Raw genomic sequence first — 27,970 nt, 5'->3', positions numbered from 1 at the left:
TGCTGCTTCTGTATTCATCAGAAAGCTCTATCACAGTGGTAGCACTTCATAGTTACTGAGGTGGCATCATCAGTCAAAGAAGAATAACCTCTAGATGCAAAATCTATCTCTGTGCCAGAAGGCCAGGGTCCTGCTTTATTGCTGGCTCTAAGCAGCTGTAAGCCAGGTTCTCTGTGGTTCTGCACTATTTACTGAGTGCAACATCGTGTGTTATGGAAAGAATTTTTTTTAATTTTCAGTTTTGTAACTTTTGTAGGAAAATGAAAGTCCTAGTCAAATGTCTATAGACAAGAGATGGGAAACCAAAGGACCCCTCTGGTAATATTGCCAGCTGTGACTTTTGGTTTTGTTTTTTTACTGAAGTGAGGTGATCTGCTAACAATAAGCATTTAAAAATTCAAGGTTAAAATGTATATTCATTTATGCAGCATGATCTGTATTGTTTTATAGGTCAGCAGGTTGTCCTCTGATCCTTAACCATAAAGTCTCAAAGGGCTCATCACCTATCAGAAGGCAATGTTCAGAGCATTCAGGCTGCTCCTTTGCAGAGGCAGCAACTGCTCCTCCTCACCTCCAGCCTGTCCTTTCTAGAGTGCCTATATCCATCTAGTGCAACTCTCGAAACTAGAAGCGGTCTCACCATATTTCTGTAATCCTGATGGGATCAAGGCCATGCATCTATGCACCTTCTAATTCCTCCCATTTTGTTTCCTATGATGTTCTTGTGTTCAGGTGCTTGAGATGGGATCCTGCTTGTGCTGCCTTCACAAGGAATGTACCAGAGCCTCCCCTTCACTGTTCACAGTGCTACCATTTCTTGTCAGGATATCATTCATCATCATCGTTCCCTGGCAGACCTGGTTTGAAGCCCTTCTCATAGGTTAGCAAGCCTGTTAGTAAAGATTCTTCTGCCCCACTTTTTCAGATGGATCTTATCTCTCTCCCATAGTCTTCAATCCTCAACGGAATAAAAAGGAATGAAACCCATAGCATTGCAGTCACTTTTAGTCAAGCAGAACTATAGCCATGTTCCAATTCAAATCATAAAACTAGACATGAATTTAGGGTGAGGTATTTAATAGTAGTTCAGCATATAGGAAGCATCATCTTTTACTCTTGAAAAACAGCTCTGGGTAGGTTGTTACCTCATGCTATCATGAACTTCAGCTGTGCAACATCAATGTTGTGTTCACTTACGTTTCTGTTGTACCTACCAGGCTTCCTCTTATTAAGAGTACTGTCACATTCTCTATTCAGGCACCACACAATTTCTCCTCGTCCTTATATCTCAACCCTTCTGAATGAGTGGCAACACTCTATTATGAAAAACAAATGCCACTGTGTACGTGTAGCAAGAGCTAATCTCAGCTGCTTTGTTCTATAACAAAGCAAGAAACAGCTGCTGAGATTAATAGGCAAGGTGAAGATGAGGCGGTTCAATCCATCATCAAATTGGTTCACTTTAAGTGTACCACAGAGCAGTAGGATTACCGCTATTCTCTAGCAAATCACCAGAAAAAAACCAGAAAGAAACATTGTTTTCCCTTACTAAGATGAAAAGGTTATACATAGAGATGTCTAGAGAGATTTCTGGGTTTGGGAGGATGTCTGAGAACAGAAGGAATAGCCTAAGCAAAAATTGGAATGCTAGCATCTGAACGAAAAAAGTCAGCAAGCTGCAGGTGTTGTCCTGTTCTTTTATACCTATCTCCTTCCTAATTTCCCCACTTCTTTCCCTTTTCTTTCTACTTAGTGCTATCCGCGTTGTCTGCCAGCTGGCTGCAGGGCACAAATTCCTTGTGTTCAAAATCCCACCACTGTTTTCTCCACAACTTTCCCAACAAAACTTTGAGGCTAACTTAAAAAAAAACCCCAAAACCCAAACCAAAACAAAACAAAAACTACCCAAAACTGGGATGTTTTAAATGATCAAATACTGCATCATTTTTGTTCCTTCTGGTTTTGAGCCTTTTAGACTTGCTGCTTTGGAATCTGCAGGGGCAGAGTTGTCTTCAATCTCATGATTTCAGCAACTTGATTTTATTGTTTAAACCAATACTCAGCAGCATTAGGTATATCATAAAGGACTGGCAGTCAAGAAATCATGTGGTTTATTCAAATCCTGGATCACTTGCCCTAAGGCAAACACTGAGTCAGTGGCTCAGCTAGTTGTCTGTGGGTTTGCTGCTGGAGGACATTCTCCATGGTGGCATATTGGCATCTGTTTAAAAATGAAAAAAGACCCAACCAATCTCCCCCACCCCAGCCCCTGCATGTAGTTGTGTGTAGTTTGCATGTAGTTGTAATTGCATGCTGTTCAGTAATCCTTCTCTTAAAGAAATTATAAAAAATAGTAAATGAAAAAGCATTTCTCATGCTCTGCTTTTGTCTAGCTTTCTGTAAAAAGATTTTTCAAAGCCAGCTCCCATTCACCCTGCTGTAGGAACTCACAATTGACATTTTATTTGTCTGTAGAGCAATAGGTTAGTTTATATTAAAACATTCTGCCAAACAGCCATGCATTTTGTTTTATTGCTGTTTTCCGAAGACTTTCATAGTCAGATAGGAGATGGAAAGCCATCTGCTTTGCCAATTAAAGTAGATTGAGATACAGAATATTGTGTATTGTGCTCATTCAACTCCATTCTACAAAAAAATATACATTTGTCTTTAGTGCATTCAGTGTGCTGTAGAAGACAGGTAACATTCTTGCTGAATTGGACAGAAAATGGGCATGAAAAAAGCACAGTTGATTGTAAACATAGGTGAAACTTGTTTTAAAAGCCCTTGTTAGTCCTAGTATGTCAACAGAAGGATTCTGTATTTCCTGTTGCTATTGACTGTATGTAGACCATTTGTTTATGTGTCACAAGATAAGGTACCTGATACGGAAAGCTGGTGACACAACTGGTGACTAAGGTGAACTGAACCCTTATGCTAAAAGACACGGACAAATTACTAGGAATGAAAAGTAGTTCTGGCTTGATATAAGGAAACTTTTTCACTGTTTGGATAGCCAGGTATCGGAACAGGTTGCCCAGACAGGTGGATCAGTCTCTCTCCTTGGAGGTTTTTAAGACCCAACTAGCTCAAGCCCTGAGCACTGTGGTCTGATCCTGTTGCTGATCCTGCTTTGAGCAAGAGGTTGGGCTGGGGACTTCTGAAGGTCGCTTGGAGCCGGGGTTGTTCTGGGGGTCTAAGCGTTAGCAACAAAGGCCTGCCTTGTTCTCCATTTCACTAGGCTGTCTGCTCTGAGATTGCAAAGTGATTGATTTGATTACTCGTTAAAGGGCGGATTTACACCTAGAAAAGGCTGCATAATATATGAGACAGAGGAAGAAAAGTTCCATCTCAGCAGAGATCTGTCTGCCTCTAAAGCAGGATTTTCAGCCTCAATAATCTCTGGTGTCCAGAAAGGCCTGGAAGGCCCCCTCTGACAGGGCAGGCTGGCTCTGTTTTTGTGTTAATTGGCACTTTAATTGCATTGATTTGACACTGTGATTCCACAGTGTATGCTGCCACTTAATTTGGGTGAAGTTTGCTTGTAGAGTAAGATACATGCAGTGTTTGCCTGCAGCATTTCAGTCATGTTTGTTTACTGGAGAGACTGAACAGGTCACTTAAATGTTGGCTCCTGCTCGTACAGCGTCCTGAGGCACCCAGACTGTTCCCTGCGGGTGCTTTGCAAGGTCAAGGCCACATCTCTTGTTTCGTGGAGCTGTCACTCTGCCACTCCATGCAGAAAACGTGACTGTCATCCTGTGCAGAGTGCTAGTCTATTAAAGTCTGTCGTACGACATTATGTTTGAAAGAGCATCCACGGCGTTATGGTCATCACACCCTTAGCTTTCTCCCTTGTCACATTTCAGAAGCCCTGGGTCACACAGAAGTGGCCAGCCTCAAACAGAAAAACATCTCTGATTAGCATGGTTTTGTTTTTACAGAGCTGTGAAAGATAATGTAATCACATCTGTTAAGATGATGTAAAGTGTGGGGAGCGGTGTCCACAGTGAAGGTGGAAGCTGGTCAGGCCAAAAAATGCAGCCTGATGATTGCAGTCATTAAAGTAGCAGGGGGAAAGAGAAACTGAAACTGCCACTGACTCAGCTGTTTAAAAGTTGTCATTGTTTTTAAACCCCAAATCTTAAACCAATGAAGCTATTGTGATTCTTTGACTAATTTAACAGATCTAAGATTTCTCTGCAGATTCTTTGGAGTATGTAACTTCAAAAAATTATGTGATAAATTTTGTTTACCTTCTAAATATATGATCTGCCATCGCTTCCGCCTCCTCTTGTTAAGGACTATAAACAGCACTTATCTGATGCTGTCCTGGTTCCAACTGGTTTGAGGCTGCCCTTTTGAAACAGTTTTTGTTGCTGCAGTTTTTGATAAGCTTTTGCAGGATAGTCCAGCAGCACAGCTAAACTGATGGAGCAATGGGCTGCTGTTGGAAGTTTCAGCAGCTCCCTTGGGCTGACAGCGGCATTTGACTGACCATGCATCGAGCTATTCAGAAACCTAAACCAGTAGAAAATCAACATTTTTGCTGCCAGTTAAGTTCTGGGCTGGCTTGCTATGAGGTCAGCTGAGCTGCTGACAGCAGCACAGGTAAGAGACTAGAGGAAAGGGGAAGTGGCTCATCTGTATGGTTAAACCATTTTCTTAGACTTCATTTCTCATGTATTTTAAGTCCATAAATGAGCACTGAAGCTGAAACAAACAGTACCCCATGTTCTTACCCCTGCTGTTTTTCCCACAACTGCAACACCCCGTCCTCCATTATGCCAGTCAAGAATTTGTGTAGCCACATGCTGAACTGCAGTGGAGAATTAGCCTGGCTTAATTTTGTTTTGATGGATTAGTTTTCACCAGGTTTCTTTTGTGTCGCTGCACAAATGCTTGCACCAGAGCAGGAGAGTGATAAAAGGCAAGGAGCAAGTGGCCCTGGGTGCAGGGCAGGGTGACTGCTTATTTGACTGAATTTGAATTGCCAGCTTCAGCTGTCTTAAAGTGTGCCCTGAATTACAGTATTAGGCAATGATTATATCCATACCCTTTATTTCACTGGACTGTGAACATTTTAAAAATGTTTTCTGGGTTTATGAATTTGTCCCCATGACATTTGGGAAATGTCCTTTCTTTTTTCCTCCCTGTACATTTTCTTTGCCATACACACTGCGTAGGCTGCAACAGCCAGTGGGGTTGAGATTCAGGTGGCCAATTGATCCTCACTTACTCCATTTGTCCCATAAGACATAGCAATGGGGAGGCCATACTGTAAATGTTTGCTGGGGCAGGGGCAAGACTTTTTTAAATCACTGACCATCTGGGAGAAACCAGATAGGGAGGAAGAGGTAGGGAAAGAAGATAGCAACTGTGAGGCTCAGTCAGAAAATGTTGGGACCCACTGTTGCAGAGGGAGGTCTTGGAATGGGCATACACTGCAGAAACCGAAGGAAACATTGGTAGCTAGAAACCTCTGAAAATTTTGCCTCATGTCCACATTCATTTTGACTTTCATCAGTCTTCAAAAAGGCTTTGCTAACACTGAAGAGGATGGAAAATGTTAATTGTTGCATTGGTTACCCTTCTTGTCAGTGGAACTGAGCTGTGCAGGTTTGCAGGCAGTGTGCAGATGTGTTGCTGCTATATGGAAGTCACTTGTATCGTGGTCAACAGCATGGATCAAGAGGAGGCAGGTAACCTTTACTGGCCCACTTACCATAACCGCACTGTCCTCAGCATCCTTGCATCTTCCCTTTCCTTTAATCTTCAATCACGCTCTTCTGTCCTCACTGTTATTTATGCCTTATAGAAGGAATTAATAAAGAGCAGTTTCCTAAATAGGGTATTTAAAACGTTCTGAATCTACATCAAACAAGTTATAAAAATATTCTTGTGTCTTTTCCTTCCTTGTTCTTGCAGATGGAATTAGCTTCTCCCTGCAGAATAAACATCCATCACTTCAGAGATTTCAGTAGTTTATATTGTTGCAGGTTGCTGCTGGAGTGTCTCATTCAGTATGATTTTGCATCATGACCTTTCTGCTTTATAGCCCTTCAAGCTGTCATGCCTGCTTCATTTTTGCAGTGTTATTTCTACAGTCCCAAGCAATCATTAGCAGTCTTCCTAGCATCCGTGGAGCCATTGTCTCTGTTAGTACTGGAGAGTTTGTACAGCAGACAATTTGCATGGTTGTCCAAAGCAGATTTTTGGATCAGAATTTATTTCCTCTGTGGCCTTGAGAGAGGCACTGGGGCTGGGTTTCTCACCAGGTACAGGTGACTTATATCACTTCCCCTTACCACGTGTAAGCATCTTCTCTGCATGCTTTTTCAGCATGAATTTCAACTCCCAGGACTTAGTTGTTTATGCCAAGTTATGATGCATCACGCCAGCCAGTCCCCAGGCCTCTGTTTCCAACAACTTCCTTGTGTGCTGGGTGGGAGTTGGTGGTTTGCTGCTGCTTAGAGGTTGGTAGGACGAGATTTTCCTTTCTCGGCTAGCGCACTATTGCCATACGTATGGATACACATTTCCACCTGAAAGTGTAAAAACGTTGCCCACCATTCAACCATTTTCAGATGCTCTTGTTATGTTCTTCCCTCTGTCCCATGGATATTCCAACCGAGTCCATATTTCCTTTCCGCAAATGCACTGTAAATGTGCAGATTTGACCATGTCAAAGCAACTGGTGTTTTTAATTATAAGCATATTTTGCATAGAAAAAATCAAAGACTCAGAAAATTCAATCCACAGTTAATTAGCTTTCCTATCTACTTGTCTTGCTTGACTGGAATCGAAGAGACCTAAAATTAGCAAAATTTGTGACTAAATCCTTCCATCAGTTATTTGCCACCTGTTTAGTATTGTAGGTTCTATCTGAATCTGATTGTATGCATTTGTATCTTACCTACTCTATCACATTTAGTTTGCTATTCACCATTAACATTACCCAAATTTAAACTAGATGTCATTAAAAATCTATTTTTCTGTCTGATGCTGCTATTGGAATAGTGAACCTTAGTTCCTAAAATTCAGTCCCTTGGTATCTTTGCTAGATTTTAGTCCTAACAGGATGGAGAACTTCGTGAACTCAGCGAAACACCACCTACAATTGCTGTGTGGTGTTCAGCAATCAAATAGTCCCTTTAGTCTACCTGGTCTGTGATGTTCTGCAAGTGCATGCATCCTAGAAGATTAAAATTACTCTCATCAGTTACTGTCTACAGAGCCAGCCATGTTCTCTTACTAATCCATTATGCTGGAATGAGAATGTCTGTCTTAACTGCCACTGCCCCACTAGCATCAGCTTGCTTCTTCCCTTCTGGGCTGTCACATTCCTTACTCGGTTGACAGTGCAAGACAGGTTTTATAAGTCCTTGTGGGCCTTTTGGTAACATTTTCTGTTATCATTGGCCTTCATTTGAATGCATTGGGACTTGTGAATTGCTTCTCTTCCTCAGCACAGCAACCACTGTTCTACCTACCTTTTTCCATTTGCTCTGAACTGCATTTGTTGTAACTTTATCATACTGTCATTACTATAGTGTTTCTCAGCATGTTTTTGTCCAACAACCTGCTATATTCAAAAAAGAAAATCAACAAACCAGGCTTGTGCAGTCTTGCTGTCATGGTTCTCCTTTGTACCGGAATACTATAGTATAGTGTATGGCTGTACTTCTCCAGCTTATTGATAGGGCTTTTTGCTCCCATTTTGTTTGCATGTGTGGAAATGTGTGAATTTATTCTAGTTTGCTTCGTGTATTACAAAGCTGCAATCATTTCACAAACCACTTCTGGTGTTTAATGGAGTATTGGTTGAAAACAACTACCAAAGACTGCTTTCCAAAGAAAGCCACTTCCATTCTGTAACAGCAGTAATTTTCTGTGGGATGAAGACAAATGAACTCATTTTCAATGTGATAAGTGAGGTTTCAGCCACTGGGACTGTATGGTTGATTTTCATTTCACTGTTTTAGCTGGGTATATGGTTTACATCCTGACCTTCATGGGCAAAGTAGGACCTCCCATGTTTCAATTAAGACCTTTTTTCATAAAATATTTTCAATGCTGAAATTTGCTCTTCTCATTCTACCTGTGAGTGCCCTTAACTGTTGTTGTGGCACCATACAATTAGCTACTTGACTGGGCAATGTGGCAGCTTTTCTAATTCAGTTGTTTTCACCTCTTACAGGAAGCAGCAAACATGCTACATCTTACGCAGAACAGGCTGAAGGAAGAGGAACAGCACCTGCTTAAGAGTGGAAGTAAGTGGGATTTCTTCACCACTTGTATTAGCAGAGAAATTGTTAAGTATTGGCTACTTCATGTGTAAGTATCCACTTACAAGCATGAAGCGGAGGGGACATGGGGTAGATGACAGTCAAGAGGCTATATTAGAAAAAGTGGAATGATAATAACTTTAAAAGGACAACAGTGAAATAGGGAACCTAACCTCTGTGAATGCTTCTCTGCCTTGTAAATTTTACCTGCAGTGCTGAGGGATGAAAACAGTCATCCACTAAACATGCTGTGCAATTGCAGTGAGCAGATTTTAGGCTTCATTTTACTATTATCAAAGCCTGTATGGGCTCGCTGTGGACACAGCACTTGTCCCAGCATGACGGGATTGCTGATGAAAGGTTGGTTTGCGAACAAACTTGGTTAGATGATTCTACTCAGCAAAATGCTTGCGTGTGGGTGAGTGGTCTCATTGGTTTGTGAGACTGCTTGACTGCCTTGTGTTACACATGTGCTGGTGTGCCTTGCAAAACGGGAGTGTAACTTCTGTCCTCAGCAGTTAGCCTGCCACATTGCATGGCGTGGAGTTTTGTTTTGTGTTCAGACTAATTCTTTGTGATGTGTCTATCAGATCATAACTTTCATAGATGAAAAACTCTCAGCTTGAAATCTTCTTTAATATCACTAATCTTCAAAGTAGGATCCACATTTGCCTGCTTGCATTTGCTTGATTTTAGTGTACCTGCAAAATATGAATGCAATTAAAATTTGGGGGTTTTTTCTTTTTTTTTCTAAACTTACTCTTAATTAGAATTCTAGCTGAGGATCAGAAGGGAATAACAACCTCTTGAGATTTTGTAGAAAGCTAACAAACCAGATTTTGCTCCTTTTGAGCCAAGCATCAGCAAGAACTTCCTCATTAATTACCCCTGTGTATTTAATATTGCCATATGTACATTTTTATATGGTAGTGGGAGAAAACAGAAGGAAAGTTAATTCTCCGGATCAGGGGGAGAGTTCATGAAAGCTGAAATTGAGTAAAGACATAAAAGTTGCACTTCACGCTTTGTTTGCTGGCAGAGATTTTCAGAGCAAGCTCGTGAAAGGAAATTCACTCATTTCTGCCCATCTTTGATCTCATCTTCTTATGTCAATGCAGTAAAAAGTGAAGAAGTTTTAGCTGAAACATAGGATTTGTAATATAAATTACAAGAATGTTGAATTGTTTCAAGGATTTACTTGAGTGAAAAAGTCCAGGTTGTGCTGTCTGACAGTTTCCAAGGTAAATAAGTTCAAGAGGAGAAGAACGTCTATCATCGGTAATTAGCAGCATGAAGTATAATGTGAAAATTTGCTGACCTGCTTTCTCCTTGTCTGTGGATTTTCACTTGGAAAATTACTCTGTCATTTTGCATCTCTGAAATAATATGAACCTTGCCTTTTAGTGAGTGATTTAACTGCCACCTGAGAACACACGACTATGACTTTTAATGACCTAAAAATATTACCATAATACATCTTTATTCAAGTACTTAATTGTCATAATTGGTATATATTCTAGTGATAAGAGCACCAGGATCCTAGTTTTCAGTGCTGGCTCATTTATTGACTGTCCCATAACCTTGGAAAATCAAGTCATCTTTGTCAGCGACAGCCTGCCTTTATCTGCACACAGTGTGGAAGTCTGCAGAGTTGCAGAGGTGTAATTGAGACAATAAATTTGGCTCTTGGAGGCTGTTTCCCCAGTCACGAGCATGGAGCACGGCTTCATTACTGGATGCTGTAAGGTTAATTTATTGAATGTTGTAAAGCTTTCTGAGACCATGGTTTGCTAACATGTAATGATCAGGTACCAGGCTGCGCTTTCCCATTAGATCAGACCCCGCTCTCCTCCCCTCCCCTCATCATTATGATGCCCTTTATACAATTCAAAACCAAGAGATTTGCTTTGGTAAGAGAATGCAGAGGTCGGTGTCTTAAATGGCATAGTGCCCTATTAGGGATATGTTTACAGAACGGTTATGTTATATCCCAGGATCCTAGTCACAAGAAAAATACATATTTTGCACAAGAGGAAACAAACAGCAGGAGAATCGTGCAGCATCACTGAACAGCTTTGCCTGCCCAACACCGCCCCCCCCCCCCCCCCCAAAAGGTTAATTGTGAAATTCACACTAGAAATAGGAAGCACGATAAGGGATGGAGTTTCTGCTGTAGAGGATTCCCAAGAGCCCTACAACCTTGGTCTGACGGTTAGTGATTTTATCAATGAGTACTGTGAGCATTGTGTGTATTGTGGGGAAATGATGTAAAGTGCTACAGGCAGGAGCACTTAAACCTTCTTTCGCCTATGTTTGGAGACTCTGCATGCTACATCCTCCTTCTAAGATAGGATGTGCCCTGTTAATGAGACAGACACAAGGAAGATTAAAGAAGGGATTTTCTTCACCATCAGAAACATCTAACGTAGGTTTTTGGGAGGAAAAAATACTCGCTTATTCCACTTGCATTTTTAAGTAATGCCCCTCACATAAAGTGAAGTGCTTTTATCCTAAGTTGTCTTCCATCTTCAGTTTGTCAAAAAACTCAGGACTTTGCTGCCTGGACCTTCACACCAACAAATACGTTGTGCCTGCTTGCAGGACTGTTAAAGTAAGACCTGCTCTGACTTGGTCTTGCCCCTGCAATGGGTTCTGGAGATGAAGGGATTAGCTTCTTCCCCTTGCAGCTCCGCTCAGTGGAGGATAGGCAGGCTGGCCTGATGTGTCCCAGTATCCTAAGACTCTCTGGCTGAACCTTCAAGGCCTGGGGTGGAGGAGTGAGCTTCATTTGAACAGATTCATTGCTTTCCTACACAGAGGACTAGCACAGGGCCAGTATCTCCTGCAAGGAAAAGGAAAGGTTTTCTAACTCGCATTACGCTTTGCCCCTGAGAGCTGCAAAACACTTAATGAGGCTCTTCTAACAGCATAGGCTGGAATCTGGTGATAAATTTGTTGCCATTAAGTGATAAAAGTCAGCATCCATTCTGCCCCTGTAAGGACTCTTACCTTTGCGTACCTTTGTAATTGATGCAGTTCTCTTATTGTCTGGATCCTTTGACCTTATCTCCTGTTAATTTGGTAAGAAGGGTTGCAAATTAACAGTTCATTTCTCTGCAGCAGAAGTTGCAGGAGTTCTGGACAGCTCCAGGCTGAACTAACACCAGAGAAACCTAAATCACGTTTATTGTAAAGAGCAGCTGTGGAATGTAGGTTGAATTGTGCCGGTCTGTGTTAAGAATATAGAAAGCTTGTGGATATGTCATGATACTCGCATAAAATTTGCAAAAATATTTACTGTAATTCAGAAACAGCCTGGTTCTTTTTTGCTTTTGCTCGCATACATTGCAAATCATCTTTTATTTCTGACAGAGCATCCCCATAAAACCACTGCACTAAAAAAAAAAGAAAAGCTAACACTAAGTTATATGAAAACCCATTCTTAAATTATTAAAGATGTTGAACTCTAGATACAGATCAGGCTTTGAGTATTATTTACATGATGAAAATACATGCAATTCAGTATTTGTAACAGTACAGAAATGTTTTTTTGTGATGGGTGGTAAGTAAACTGCTGTTATTGTTGAAATCTTTATTTCACATGCCTTTAGAGAAACCAATATACAATGTGGTGTTTTTCACACAACATGCTGCCCTTGTGGCACATCCAAGGTTGGTGCAAAGTAACAAATGCCAATTGACTGAAACTCAGGGCTTGGTTTCCTCGTGGTTAATGGAACAGTGACTCTTAAAACATTTTATTACGCACTGCTCGGGTGAGGACTGTGAAGGCTGTTGATAGAACTATTGTCAAGTATAGCTGTGTGAAGAGTTGCTCTGATAATGGAGAGGGCTAGGAAGGTCACTGACCGCAGCAGAAATTCAAGATGGTTTTTTGAGGTTCATTCAAGGTTGAAAAAACATGTTTGCTGAGCAAAAAGTAACAAGTGGAAATGTTTCTAGACTGAAACAGTTTTTCAGACTACTCATCTTATTACATTTACAGAGCTATCTTTCTCTTTTTCACATGCATTTCCTCACATTCTTTCTTTTTAAGATTTTTTTTGTCACGTTCAAAGCATACTATATATACTGTAGTTTTAAAAAAGTAAAATACTTTGTTTTGGAAATATAAAAATAAACCCTTTTAATTTTTCAAAATATTTCCTGTATTTCTTTTGGGTAACGCTATGCCCAGGATTTGATTTCAGTTTGCAAAAGTATTTGCTGTAAAACTGCATTTTTCCTTGACTGTACCACTTTCTGGTGGGCTGCTGCAGCCAGCCCTCCCTGCATACTCTTGCTTGGTCTGTACAATGAATAAACATCCCTGTTACACAGCATTTTGAAATTTGCACTACTTCAGTACTGTTCAGCAATAGCAACAGGATTAACTGATGCTCCTGGAGAGCTTCAGTTCTGCTCGATACACAACCAAAGTGTTTCCTTGGCCAGTTCTACTTGCCGAGCCAAGCAAAATGTGCTTAGCTCTATCGTCTTGCTCAATTAAACAGAGCAAATAGATGTTGTGCTTTGGATAGCAAATTGCATGACGCTGTTGTGGTTTGGTGCTACGCTGAATGTATTGTACCCTTTCTACTCCAGAATTGATGCTTTAAAATCTGACAGCAGATAAACAAAAAGCCCCATTGCAACAATTGCAGCATTTGAAGTGTAGCAGTGAGTCGCTGGGTAAATCCCAGAAGGGCGAGATGCCTGGATGATGTTGCTAATGCTCAGCACTGTCACCAGCAGGATGCTCAAACCATCCATCTTCCTGTAACAAACATTTGGAACTTGTCCACAATAGTCTTGTGTTTTGCTTGTTAAATAATTGCAAATTCATGTTCTAATTTAATAGTGCTTTGATGGATTCTTGGCTTCAAAGATCATTAGAAATAGTTATGGTCACCGAATATGACCTCTCTATAAAATGGGCCAAAAAATAACTTAGCTACTTATTCCTGTGCCAAGACTACAAGTCCCAGTTTAAATGGAGCTTGTCATCGAGAGTTATTTTTAATTATTTCAAGTGACAGAGACCTATTGCTTTCCCTGGGTAGCGGTTAATCATCCTTACTGTTAAAAATGTGAGTTTGGATACTGTAGCAATAGACCATTTTAAAATGACGAAGCGAGGTAAGCAAGTGCACTTAAACCTACCTCTGCAACCTGCTGGTTGGTGTTTGTTGGTATGTTATTGCCCAGTTTTAGTATATGCAGGTCTGAACATCCAAGCTTTCTGCTGAAGTTAGTAGGAGCCACAAGTGTCCGCACCTTGATCGGTAGCTCTCAGTACCAGGATGAATTTTTCTTAGAGGTCAGACAAAAGATCTCAGTTTTGTGCTAAGGACAGAGGATGTTCCCTAGTGATATTTATATATCAAAGCACTTCTTTCTGTTCAAATTGCAGACCTGCTAATACGTCAGTGTTCAGGCTGATACGCAGCCTGATGCTCTTGAGTTTGGTGAGACAAGAGTATGGATTTGGTAGAACCGAGGCTTTCAAGTGGGCCCTGAACTTCACTCTCCCTTTGGTCACATTAAAATCCCAATCCCCCCCCCCCTTTTTTTTCCTGTTCTAAAATGTCATGCTATTTATTAAATGGATTTTATTTTGGATCAAGTGGCTGTCAGTTGCCCACTTGATTTTTCTCATTATGTTTTTTCACCAAAATCAACATCCTACTGAATCCAGTAATTGCTGTGGAGCCAGTGCCTGTGTTTTCAAAGCAGTGATTTTTATTATGAAATTGAACATGCTAAACAACACTTACATCTAATTCTAAAGCATATCAATAAACGATGTCCTTTGTGCTCATTATCTTCACCACAGTACCTTCTTATTTTACAGTTGGATACATTTACTTGAATATTTATGCAAACTAACAAATCTGTAATGAAATCACTGGTAAGTTATTAAATCATGCTGGTTTTCCTTCAAGCATTGCAAACTACCAAAAATTAAATCATTTAAATATAGTATTATTGGTCCAGGTATCTGCTCTGGCTTTTTCTGGAAACAGTAGCTGTGCTTTGGAACAAATAATGGATCTTCCGAGAGCAGTGTTTTTCAGTTGTAACCAGGATGTACTTTTTGTGGCTGGACTGCTTTAAATGGAACTAATTTAGCTGACTGAAACCCACCTTTATGAAATTGAAATGTAAGGCAAGCAGAGTTTAAAATTCCAGTATATTCTCTCTCAGGTAGTCTGGTATTTTGCCAGTATTCTCCATGCAGTAGAGTAAATCACAGCAGCAGGGAAATGGGCCAAACACAGTTTATAGAGTTGTTCTGTTCATTACCTTTTCATAGTAAAAATACAGGAGCTTGTTAAAATACCAGCCTTCAGCTCCAGTAAGCTGCCAGCATTGGCCTAAATTTGGGCACGTGGATTGCTGAATAGCAGTTTGTTGTGAAAAGTCAAATAATCTTCACGTAAACCCATGCAAATCTCATAAGCCAGGTCCATTAGAATGTGTTCTGTACTCCATGTACTAGTACGTGGGAATTTGTAGTAGTATGCTTTATTATCTTTGTTGCATTATGCTGATACTAAGAAAAATCTGCATTTTCTCCATAAAGAACGTGCCTTGTCTCCCTGGAATTGATGCATTGTAATTTCTGTTACTCAGTATCACACAGATGTGGTTGTGACTTCTCCTAGGGCAGCAAGTAGTTTCTTTCTATATGTTGTTAAATTAAACTTTCTAAATTGTCATCTTTTTATGAATACCAAGAATATTTTGTGGAAAACTGGACACACTGGGCATGTACAATGAGAGATGTAGGATGGTGGAACCCTGTAGTGCTCTAGCTAGGACAGGTCACACACAGCATTGGACTAGTCTGCCATTTAATCCTGCTAAGAAGCCTGTACTCAGCTTGTCTTTATCTTGTGTATTTAAATAAAATTTCAGCATTGTGCTCTGCTTCTGTGTCCTTGGGATTTTGGCTCAGCACGATTCTGCTTAGCTGATGATAACTGGGATTGTATACTGGACAGAGCCAAGCTTGGTGATAGCAGCCATTGAGCTAGGTTAGAGCAATACATTTATTTTTTTGTAAGTGAAAAAGGTGCTCGATGTCTTTCCAAGTGGTGGGCAGGAGGCTTGGGGGCAGAAATTTTACTGTTGCTGAATTTGCATTTGCAGCTGCCACTTTTCTGATTCTCCAGCCCGTGTTCACTATAGTGATGCTTTGTGTTGACGTATGTGCATCAGAATTCCAGCTAGACTATTCAAAGAATATCCAAACTCTCATTGTAGATCTGTAACAAGATTTGTTTCAAAGTCACAACTTGGTAGGAAAAGTGATGCACTATGCTTATATGCTGATAATTCACCTGATGAATCTTCTCTTCATTTGTATTGAAAGGTAATCCAGGATTTTTAAAGGTGTAAAGGAAAGCTAGGCGTGCAGTTGCTACTGGCTTGGCTTGCTGAGCGTGCTTTGAAAGACAAGAGGTAGAGCTGGGGCACAAGGCATGCTTTTCTGGGGCTTGCCAGAGGTACTCTGTGGCATCCGCACGTGGGCTGAACAGCAGAAAACTGCTAGTTCATCACTGGCAGGCGAGGGTTACAACATCTGAGTTAGTGGGGGAGAAGGATAAAAGAAATAGTGTGAGAAAGAGGGGATCAAGAATAGCAGAGAACCTGAGGGAAAGAAGAAAAGGGCTGGGTGAGGGAGAAAAACAGCTGTTTTTAAACCATTTCCTTTCATAAAGCAGCAGCTTGGGGCCCTCCAGCCACTGATTCCCTCTCCACAGTAGGTATCACTTCTATTGCAAGGCACTTACTCACCGTGGGATCTTCCTGCAAGTCCCACTTTCCAACAGAAAGATACTGTGGGGAATTATATGATGAAATGAGCTTCCTTTTTGCAAGTTGAAGTGGGTCAGAAATGGCTGGAGTGCCCAGGGAGCGCTACAGGGAGCTGGAAGGGTTTGCGTGGTTTAGGAGAGCGTTAAGCCATCAGTGTGGATAGTGAGGAAAGAGCGCTTCTATGTACAGCGGAAGGAAGATGGCAGATTCATTTCTGTTCTTGTCTTCTTGCCACTGCTTTGTCCCAAGGGAAATATATTTTACATGTTATATCTGAGAGTCTGTTACTACAAAAGGTTTAAAAAAAAAAAAAAAGGGTTTCCAGAAAAGCAAAATGTAAAATTTAAGCCCCATGTTATTACAGCCGTGCCTGCAACCAGAGCAGAACTGCATTGCTGTGCCTCTCTGCTGTAAGTCCTGTCCCCAAAGTGGTTTTAGCTGGGTTTGCCACTTTGGGTTGTCAGCGGAGAGCGCTGGCTCCATTAGTCCCCATCTCAGCTGGCAGCTCACGCTCAGGAGATCCCAGCGAGAAGCAGAAAGTGCTAATGGGGATGAAATTGAAATGGTTTGGCAAAGTAATTGTAAGGGCTCTCTGTGCCATCCTCAGTTCTGGCCAGCGGTGCTGCAGAACAGGAGGAGCACAAATGACAAAATCTGAAAGGGAGGAATTGCTGCTCAAAAAAAAAAGGAGAAAAGAAGGAAGGAAAAAAAAACCCCACAAAATAAGAATGAGGGCATTTTAGTAGTAGCAGTGAGAGCCATCACAGATGAGATAGTCTCGTTCTTTAACATACAGAGCACGAACGTGAATCCTTTATTTACGCTCCACGTGGTTCTTCCCAAGGAGTCTGCCTGGGCAAGGGCTGACAAAACCTCGCTTTCCTGAATACCAGGCAAACAGAAACAGTATGCGGGTCACACAGTGGTGAGTGATTCCTTCACTTGCCAAAGAAGAAAGTGCATCACAAATAGAAATTGTAGCTAACATTGCTGGAGCCTCATAATCTTACCAGGGTATCAAATGTATCCCTTGCCATTATATTTTGTCATTAACTTAATATTGCAATGAAAAAGATTATGGAAAAATGTCTAATATTTGTATATTGTCTGATAATTAAATATTGCAAAGATGTGTCAGCTCATTACTAATCATAATTAAAGTAGTTATTTCCATTTTCAGCTCAGACATGTGTAATTAAATGTACCTGAGAAAGAATTGCCTATTTTCTCTAAATAATTAACACCTATTGTTGCTGCACTGGGTGCTGACCTCACACGGGGTCCTCTTGGATTTGTCATAGCATGGCTAATTCCATAAGCTCCTGCAGGCAGGCCACCACACAGCATCAGCTCTGAGCTGTAGGATCAGCTGATGTATAGGGCTCCTCTCTACACAAGTGAGAAGAGTTCCTAAGATGATAGGAGCTGAGGATCTGCCTCATTGGTTGAGTGTTTAAAGAGGGAAGTAAATAATCATAACTGGGCAGTAGCTGGAAAGCAGAACTTGGTCTTAGTGAGCCAAGGAGCTTACAGAAGCAGGCTGGCATGAACAAGGAGAGAGGGGAAGAAGCTCATGGGATAGAAGGAGACTGAAATGGAGCAGAGCCTGCTCCAAACTTTCCACACACTTCTGCGCCAACTTTCCACCCACTGTTTTACTTCAGAACAGGCTCAGAGGAGAACCAGTTTGGTTGACCATGCATGTGAACCTTAAGGTAGGACTTGTACAGCTGACATGGAGAACAGTCTGCCCTTTTCTTTGCAGGCACTTTTAAGTAGCTGAAGACTTTTGTCATCCTTTCAAACATCTGAAGGACAATTTAATCTCAGTCCTTTAGGTTTGTTTCAATTTGGTGACTGGAGAACTGGGAGTAAGGGTCTAAGTAGGCTTTAGTTTGGATAGGAAGAAGAAAGCAAAGGCAGATTATGAAAATATTTGAAGAAGTTCCTGCATTTTGGGAAGCTTTCCTGTCTCTTCAGGCATCAGTCATAACTGCTTTTGTTTATCTGGGGATGTCTCACTGTGCTTTTCTAACCTATGAAAGGCAAAAGAGCCTAAGGGGATGGGTTTTGATATTGCTTATGTCAGGGTAAAACACTAGGAGATGTATTAATAAGCCCATGCTTTCCAAATGCTTTTAAAAGATTTTTCATCTTTAAATCAGTTGCTGAAATAGCACCTTCATACTGTGTGTACGCTTCACACCCAGAGAGCGTACTTAGAACAGCACCTTTATGGTACGATCTGAGGATTGTCCCAAGACAGTTGTTTATATTGTATGCTTCTTTGGCACTTCTGTGTAGAAGGATGCTTTCCTTAGGATGTGGGTGTTGGCTGTTCCCCCGTGCTCATCAGTAGAGCCAATGCTCTGTTTGCGACTGCATTTTTAATTAATCTTGGACTTGATCAAAGGTAGGGACTGCTAGCATCTCTTGCGTCCAACTGCTATTCTGAGTTATGGGTTGGTTTGAGTGATATTTATCAACTGTTTTTGTTTTAACCAGATAATGATGATTCTGATGTAGAGATTCAAGAGGATGAAGGATCCGATAGTGAAGTGGAAGACAGGCAGATCATGAAGCAGCGCACCACCACAGAAACACTACTGCAAGGTATCTTAACCTTTCCTTAGTTGCTTTTATTTAGAAGGATATGCTGGAATTATCTGAGTAACCTTAAATTTAAGACGACCCTGTTATTGTTCAAGGATATTGGCACTGCTCAGTTCTCATGAGCTGTAAGAGGACAGTGTCTTGTGGAGAAAACACAGTGCTTTCAGGGGAGGAAATTAAGGATTATTTACTGAAAAAAAAGTACCACGTGAGAAAAACTTTTCCTTGGTATTGCCTTACAGATTCTTGAAGTAGCTTTATACAAAGCCTTAGAAAAGTAATACCATTCCTCACTGCAAAGCATTTATTTCCCTTTAGCTGTTGACACTCATTCTAGTAGAGTCTTCTTCAAAAGGAGACCTTTAGCGAGTCTGTAAAGCCACCTGCACTGACACAGTCACTGGTGCAACACACCTGAGTTACTTCTTTCAGGGAAGGACGTCTGGCTTCTGCCACTGTTTATGTGGAGTGGAACTGCAGCCTCTGGCTGCTGATTCCACAAGGGCCCTGGTCAGAAGCAACTCAGAGAAATTACTGTCTGAGGGTCTGTGTTTCACTTAGGGGGAAAAAAGAAATGTTCTGCTTAGTCTATAGTCAAGCAAAATGAAACCAGAAAATTAGGTTAGTTCTCCTTGGTGTTCTTGTTAGCAGTGAGTGATTCTGACCATCAGCAAAAGCCTCTCTGGGATCTGGATGAAGTGCCTGTATGGGTAATTTCATGTGCCACTAATTCTGCTGGAACCTGTTACGTAGATAAACTGCAAATATGTGTTTTTTTCTGAGTTGAATTCTGCTCTCCCCTCTCTGATTGAGACCAGAGCAAGAAGCTGAAGTTCTCAAGTCAATATAATTCAAGCATTCTTATCCTCAGTTCCTCTGTTTTTCATAAAATTTGAAAATTCTTGATAAGTGCTAGAAATGCTAATATTGACTAAGGATTTTTACACTGCAGTTTCTCAAGGAAAGGTTTGTACGCAGTTTTTAGAGCTTTGGAGGTGACTTTGTAACTGTCTGTGATGCGTCATCTCAGAGGACATCATAAACTAGCAATATGGATACTGGCTGCAGCCAGAGTCAGCTCTTAATATCAGTTTTAAGAACAAAAGGCTTTACTATAAAAATTGTAGATTTTGTTGCAAGTAGAATTTTTTTCTAGGAAGAGCTTTTTTATCATTAATTACACTTACTGGAGACTCAGCTTGTCAGACTTAAAGCAAGCAGTTCAAATCCCTGAGATGTTTTCTCTGCTGTGCTGTTTAGATTGCTTTCTATGCTTTTGTAGGTCTCTTCCTAGTGTTTGGTAAACTACTTCTGGCAGATAATTATCCTCTGACTTCTGCATACTCCGAGCATGCTGTTTGCTGACTACACAGTCACCATCCCAATCTTTACTCTCCTTACCTCTGTGTACACTGGAAGCCTCCCATAGCTCTCTGTCCAATTTTTGCCTCTCACCTGCTATGAACTACTGAAGCAGCTCTGGGCATGTTAAATGGCTCCTGAAATGCCTTTCCTACAGGTCCTGCAGAAGGAGTAAGGTTGTATTCCCCCAGTGTAACTCACAACACTTCAGCCCTACAGTGCTCCAGTGCAATCTCTGCTGGCAGAGATGGATACAAACATTGGTAGACTCTTAAGGCAAGGATTGCTGGCTCACTTTTCTGCTTTGCTGAGGTTACTCATCATCATCTTGGGCAAGTCGCCCAGTTGCTCTAGCTGTAGCTACACTGTGAGATTAACAGCAGGCTCTCTGTCTGTACCACTGGCTTTGGTTCAAAATGTCTACTTTTTGTTTAGGAAAACTCAACCTTGGGATATCTCTGCTGCTGGTGTTAGAGTGAGGTCGCTTAGTCCTGCCCATTCTTATCTGACCAAAACACAGGACAAAAGCTTGGACTGTATCAAGACATACCAGTCAGGCCAAAGCTTTCCTTCGGGAGCTCCAGCCTGATCCAGAGTGCACGCTTACGTGACAAACAGTTTTAGCTTTCAGAACAGGCTCAAATCTGCACCTCCCCATCTGTGTAAACAGGCCCCTTTTTGGTCCAGGTCCCTCATCGATAGTGAAATTGTATGTTTGACTGTGTGACCCTCACCAGCTGAAGTGCTGGAGACATGTCAAGACCTGAGATTAATGTCAGGTGTGTCAGCTTCCTTAGAAAATCAGGCCTGAACAGGCACTGGCTACTTGTCATTAAACACACCAAGAATCTGTACATGTTCTTCAGCACAGGTAGTTTGCATTTAAAATACAGCTAATTATTAAGGCAGCATAACAAGAACATTATTTGTATTAATTACTGCTTTTTTCCTTGACTCAATTCAAGATATTTCAATCACTTTCTTTTGACGCTTTGTATCTTCTTACATGGTAGTGCTTCTGAGACATGTTTGCTCTCAAACTAAGGAGAAGTGGTCCGCTGTGGTCAGTTCCTGTAATTGCTGTGATTCAGTTTTACATCTCTAATTTCCAGGTTATTAGTATTGTAAGATAAGACTTCCTCCCTCTGTCTGTAATAGGTGGGCAGGTATTCCAGTGTGTTTTGCCATTACAGAGGCAAGATTCTCAGGGAGAGATAATCTCTCTTATTAGGCCACTTGGTATAATTGAGAAAAATCAACACACTTTCACCCTCAAGAGTCCTTTCATCAGGTTTGTCTAGATGCAGCAAAATTCAAACTAAATGCAGCTTTGACAATATTGCTCCTGGTTTTATTCTTTCAGCCAATTAAAAGACTTGAAGGTATAGGATTTAGTCTCCTGTGGAGCAGAAAAGAGTGTTAGCTGGGGGAAACACGACAGGCTGCTAGCTCTTGTCGTACAGAGACAAATCGATCCCTTATTTCCCGTGTACAAAGAGGAATAGGCAGTAGCGGCGTAAGAAGGAAGCCGTAATGTGCTATGGAGCTTGTATCTCCATTGAGTTCAATGTTTCTGGTTCAACAATACAGCAAACCCAGCTTTAGGTTTCTGTACAAGGAGGGAGCAGGCATGGGGGTGAGAATAAATGGCTGGGAGGATAGTCACCAAACTGACAGATGCTGGCTTACTGGGTTTGTGAAACTACAACCTGTTTTGTTATCACAATATCACAATTACAGGCAAGTCTCCTCTGTGATGGGGCTTATTTTAATAAATCCATGTGTCACTAATGATTTGCTTTTGTAACTTAGAGAATACGTTGATTTATCATCTATAACTTTCAATTTTAACATTGTCAATGAGAATAAAAATTCACATCCACTTTTATTTTCTCCGGCAATAGATAAGTGAGGCTGTTAAACAAATAAAATAGATACATGAACTGTCCTGAGGTCAAACCGTGAGTTAGTGATGGTGTTTGGAATAAGACTCTTGTTTTGTCAGAGAGCCAAAGAAAAATTCTTGCAATGTTGAAGGTCTTAGCGGTCTGCAGTGTAGAGAAAACTCTTGCCTGAAAGAGGCCATAAACCAGTAGTTTCCAGGAGGATGGTTGCTCACATGCAGGTGGGGTGGACATCAGGGTGAAGAATGCAAAGCCTTGTCCTAGGAATGTAGAAGCTGCCATGCCAGGTCAGGCATGAGGTCTGTCTAGCCTGGTCTTCTGTCTCCAGCACTGGCTGAAAGAAAATGCATGGGAAGAGCGTAGGAACTTCCCTCAGGTTCCCTCTTGCTCTCAAACTGTTTCAACCTTCATCAGGATTTCCTGAGCTGGATGTGGTTTCTATGAGTTTAGTCTAACCCTCAGTAGATGGTGGGGTTTTTTTTTCTAAGAACCTTTGCTGTTTCTCCTTAAACTAAAGTGGATTTTTTGCATCCGCACTATCAAAAGGGTCAGATTTTGAAGCGATGTTGTGTTTACATGTGCAGATCCATCTTTGCAGTCTCATTTGGACCAGAGTTCTGAAATGCATTTTGGAATCATGAGCAAGTTCAGGATCTCCCCTCTTCCCAGCAATAGCACTGGCTGGTTGGGTAGGCCATGGCAGACTGGCACACACTGTGCTTGGAGCAAGGTAGGCAGTGGAAATGCTACTGACTGAAGCAGAAATGATCCATGCTTGCAGAACTGTGGGACTGTGCCTGTCTACAGGAAATCACCCTCTATTCCACACTGCCAGGATCTTTCAGCTCCTGTAAACCAATTATCCTAATGCTTTAGCTCCTATGTTTCCTTCTGTAATGTTGGTGTCAAGGGGCAGTTTTGTCCTGTTCGGACCACAGAGACCATTTTACTAGTAGCAACTTCAGCCCCATTTGGTCTTTATTGTAAGAAGACAGCTTTATAAAACTCTGAATGTTTTCAGCAAACAATCAGTCCAAAGTCAAACAGTGAGAGAGCAGCTCTCTTGGAGCCTCTTACCTTTGCAGAACTGACCCAGAGGATCAATGTGGTAATGATATGCTGGCAGCCAGGTTAGCGAGTGTACTTGCTACCGAATGCCTCCGAAAACCTGCACTGTTTAACACAGCAAGAAGAAACGTGTGTCTGGATGCAGCAGATGAGAATAAAGGGGTTTTATTAAGAAAGCAAAGTGTACCTCATTGGAAGAAGTGGAACCAAGTATGTGACAACCAAACTGGAGATGAGTTCAGGGGCAGAGAGCATGGTCCTGTGTCTCGGTGGACACGGGCTGGCTTGCCAGCACCAGCTGTTCCCATGCTGTAGCCAGGCCTGCAGGATCCCCAGTCCTGTACAGATGCATCTCACAGAGGCAGTGCACGCAGAGCAGCACATATCCAAAGCATGCTGATGATGCTGTGGCAGACACACAGTGTTTTGAGATGACGATGTTTAGCCTCCCTGTCTTGGTTTTCTTCTTAAACTTGAGCTTGTGATTATTAAGTAGGAGCTGGCTAGCAGACATTGAGAAAGGGCCAAAGGTCCTCTGTATGCTGGGGGGAAGGCTGTGGAGGCTGAATTAGCCCTCATTTTTTTCAGTCCTGTAGGGAGGATGGGAGCTTTGACATAGTAGCAAGAAATCTTCTCAGGTGAGCCTACGCAGTCCTGTTTCCTAATGCCTCCATACAGCATGCAAGCTGAAAAGTAGGAAAGTCCTGTTCTCAGTGGAAATGGCCAGACTCCACTTGTGGAAATTCTCTCTCCAGCTTGTGGCCATGTTCAGATTCCTGCTACTGAATTTCTATAATGTTTTCCTTCCCTCTAACCTCCCCAGGTGTGTAGAACCCCCAGGTGTGTTATCAATATGCAGGGGAGTGGAGGGATTCAATTAGGAATGTGCAACACCTGCCTGCTCCTTGTTGGATGTCTTGTTCACATTGAGTTCCTGTGGCTGTTACCTGCCTAATTTTTAAAAACACATGTTAAATAACTAGTCCATTTCTTCCCTTCTCTCTGATTCCTAAAGGAAATTACATCTCTGAGTCCAAGACCAAGAAACGTATGCAAGTGCATTTATCTTTACAAATACAAGATGATAACAAATCTGCAGGTTTTCTCAAAATGTTGCATTCTTCTCTTGTAGAAATAAGTCTTGATAAGAAAAACATGCTGAAGCCCACTCAGTTGTCTAGGCATCATTCAAATGCTGTATGATCCCATCCCTGACCTCTTAGCTTCATCTGTAGGGACAACTGCCTCTTACTGGCATGCAGCTGAGTGCAGGATGTGGTCTCCCTCTTTACTGTTCCCAAGTCATTCCCCCTAGTCAATCTGTTTCTTAAGGGTTTCTGAACAGTGATCAGGGTCTCCATGCTGCTGCAGTCAGAGTACCTAGAGCTTGTGTTTTTGAAAAAAAAAAAAAAAAAACACAGTAGAAAATGTCTTGCTCCGAGTCATGCCGCACTTGATAACTAAAGTGCCACTAAGGAGGATTTGCAAGGGTGTTGCACATGCAAACTTCAGGCGCAGACACAAGAAACTGTCAGTGTCCTCCTGATGTCCCAGGAGTTCCAGCATGGCAAGGCCCGAGCCTCAAAAATACCAGGAATCTGCAGTTCACATACTCAGTGGGGCTTGCAGGTGCTTTGCATCTCATGCTTTCAGAGGCCAAAATAGATTTTGATGTCTGCACAGAAGGGAGAGCTATAGACCTGATGTGGCATGAAGTGGGCAGAGATGAGTCAGATACGAACAGCAGCTGTGAGACAGGCTCTGCTGGGCACTGAACTCTTCTTACCTTTCCTTTCTGTGTGGTATTTGTGATTATTGTTTGTAACCCCAGAGCTCCTTTGAAAATCCCTGCCTGATTTCTTGGCAGTTAACAAGAAGTACAGAGTTCTGTGAACAGAAACAAAAATCTCTTCTAACCTGGCCAGGCTGCTCTCTTCCTGATGGTTCTTCACAAACCCTGGTGTTTGCAGGCATCTCGTTGCATGTGTTTGCCTTGATTCAGAGTCTGTGAAAGTGAGGAGATGAGTGGGTCTGGATTTCGCACATATCGTGGTGGTGGCAGAGGGAGAAGGCTGAGGCGTAAAGAATGGGTCTGGTGGGAAGGTATTTGGCTGTGCATTAGCAGGATTCAAGTTCTCCAGCTGTTTGATAACATATGAAGTCAAGGGGAAAAATTCACAACTGCATCTGCTCTCAGAGCACCTCAGAGGACTCTACCAAACTGGTATTGCTCTCCATGAACTTTTAAAAATAAATTCCTTCCTTGTGAACCTCACCAAGTGCAATTTTACTCTGACTGGGGCTTTGTACACATGGCATACAGTGGGTCCTTGTGACTGTGCTTCTGAAGTGAATATACTTTTCTAGTAAAGCAAATCAAGTCCTAATTGTAAACCTTATAAAAGTATTTTGTAGAGTCAGATTAGTCTCTCCTTCCTTGCCTCTTCAGGTCAAGCAGGAGGGAAAAAACAGTCAACACTGTAAGTGTTTGAGCCACTGGGTCTGACTGCCAGTACTCAGAGGAAACTAACCTGTGGAGGGAGAAAGCTGATACAGCTGCTCTTCTCATTTTCATGTATTTCTGTATGGATCTCTGCAGATTCCGATCCCCCAGATAAGAGTCTGCAAAGTCTTTAGTTTCCTGATATAGCAGCTGCTGGACAATATTACCAGGCTTATGTGGCTGGGGAAAGGGGGGCAATCAAATGTGTTTGGAAACACTGAAAAGGGGCTGTGGGGTTCACAGAAATTAATTTGTCTTAACTTGAAATAGAGCTTCCTCCCACCATCTTGGCATCTGCTCCCAACAGAGCTGTCTTTGGCTGTATGTTTTGTGTCAGCAAAGTTAAGTGCTCCCTGGGAGGGAGGAAGTGTTTCTGTATGCTTTCAGCCTGTATTGTGGCCATTGTGACACTGGACCTAGTGGAGAAGGAGGAGAGGTTGTAGGTCTGAAATGGTGGAGACAGGTCACTCACTTCCAAGCAAATTTCCTTTTCATGGAGATGTAAGAAATAAATAGAAGTCTGCTCACCCTGGGCAACAGCTGTAGTGTGCTTAGTTAATCATTGTACTTTAGCAATGCCTAGAAAATGCTGCTGAAATCAGGACCTTGTGCTAAGGGCTACACTCACACTTAAGAACACAGTTCCCAAAGGGCACAAAGATCAGAAAGATCAGGCAAAAGATTTATCCCAATTTTCTGTGTGTGGAGGTGATGCGGAGGGAAGGGAGGTGTCTTATCTGAGCTCACGCTGTGAATTTGCATTAGGAGCTGGAGACTAAATGCACATCTTCAAACTGGAAGCAAAATGTTTCAGCTGCAAATCTACCTTCCCCTTGTGGTAGGTTATCCTAACCTCTCAGGTTAGGTGTTGCAACCTAGGCACAGGGTTAACATATAGCCACTGCTGGGTAAGAAGATGTAAATCATTCTAGTCCTGTGGATCCATTGTAGGCAGCTGCATGGGTTACTATAATGGCAAGCATCACGCACAGAGGAAAAATGACAAATGCTCACAGGCTTAAAATCATGGATGCACGTTCACTTCTGATCTTTGATGGCTCAGTGGCTATAAACCACGGCGATGCACGGAGATTAGATTTGAATCCAAAGGTGCAGTGAATTACAGTCTGTTCATTACTAGCGTTTTACCTAATTATCACATTGTACAGCCTGTCCCAGCTGAATTCACATTATCTGTAAGTAAACATAACAGGCTCTCACCTGCTTGGAAGCTGCGTGAGCCTCTGTGGCCAGAGTGGTGCAGCACTAATGCTGCAGCAAGCTGAGCCCAGCTAAATTGAACCCAGGAAATTTCAAGTGACAAACACCCCCGTAACTGCCAGCTCTCCCTGTCAAGTGCAGACAACTCCTCTGTTTCCTGCCTCCCCCCGCCAGCACCCACAGAAATGCACTGTGGCCATCTGCCACTCCTTGCTCCCATACACAGAATCTTGGGGGTTTACAGTCTGAAAATTAAAGTAATGCTCCCACCTTTGTCACAGAAGCTCTTCTACCAATGTGGAAAATTTGCTTTCTGTCCTGTTTAGTCTACAGCATAGTGCACAACTGAAGCCCCAGCCCCTCTGCATCCTGGGGTGTCTCCTGTGAGTGTCCCAGGGTTGTGCTACAGGAGCTAACGCTGCTGATCCCACAGTCACTAGTTCAAAGAGGTGCTCCTGGCTTAAACTGATGTAGGGATCAAAGTCTGGGCAGTACCCAGTTCTCATCTTTCTCCAAATGTAAGCAGTCACTGTTTCCACTGATGCAAGAGCAGCATCCTGCAGACCTCCTGTTAGCATTCTCCAAGCTCTTTCCTTGGCATTTTTGAACTGTCCTATTTCATCAGCTCTCTGTATGTGATATCCTGATTCTCTTTTATATTCAGGATCTCTCTCAGCTTTGTCTTATCAATGGCTTTTAGGAGCTCCCTGCTGCTTTCTCCTTTGAGGTAATAATTCCCTATCTAACACTTTATGCTGAGCCTTCTACATAGCAAAATTGCAGTTAAACTCTTGGAGCCATCTGTAGGCTGGGCAAAAATGTGGTTCCGTGGTCATCTAATGATGTCAGTTGTAATCGTCTCTGAATTTACATAGTTTAGTCTAGCGTCTATTAGAGCAAATGTCTCTAAAGCTTGAAGAGAGATCCTCTGTCCAGGAATCTTCTAATTCCCTACTGCCTGTGTTATTAGCAACCAGACGGATAGAGGACACCGCTTTTTATTTAAATGATGTAAGATCCTTTAAATTATCTGCCTTGACACACCAAGGGTTTTTTGGTGACTTCTGGTTGAGTTAGCCAGCTTTTTGCTACACCTAATCCAAATCAGTTTGCAAAGGGGACAAAAGGGACCTATCTTCTTTTGTACTTTGGGAGGTACAAAAGAGGTTTGACAGGATATATTTTAA

The 27,970-nt window shown here is 41.9% G+C and overlaps 1 protein-coding gene across 3 annotated transcripts in view; it reads left to right on the top strand.

The window, feature by feature from the left end:
- The window catches only part of CLUAP1 (clusterin associated protein 1), a 71,812-nt gene that overhangs the window by 39,491 nt on the left and 4,351 nt on the right, over positions 1 to 27,970 (top strand). For all 3 annotated transcript variants that reach the window (XM_052773164.1, XM_052773162.1, XM_052773163.1), the window contains exons 9-10: positions 8,201 to 8,273; positions 18,618 to 18,725. In XM_052773164.1, the coding sequence (XP_052629124.1) occupies positions 8,201 to 8,273; positions 18,618 to 18,725 (181 nt within the window). The remainder of the gene's footprint in view (positions 1 to 8,200; positions 8,274 to 18,617; positions 18,726 to 27,970) is intronic.

This window comes from Harpia harpyja, chromosome 21 (assembly GCF_026419915.1).
Source record: "Harpia harpyja isolate bHarHar1 chromosome 21, bHarHar1 primary haplotype, whole genome shotgun sequence".
Lineage (NCBI taxonomy): Eukaryota > Metazoa > Chordata > Aves > Accipitriformes > Accipitridae > Harpia > Harpia harpyja.
The sequence above is the reverse complement of the archived record's forward strand: the minus strand, read 5'-3'. Positions and strand labels throughout refer to the sequence as shown.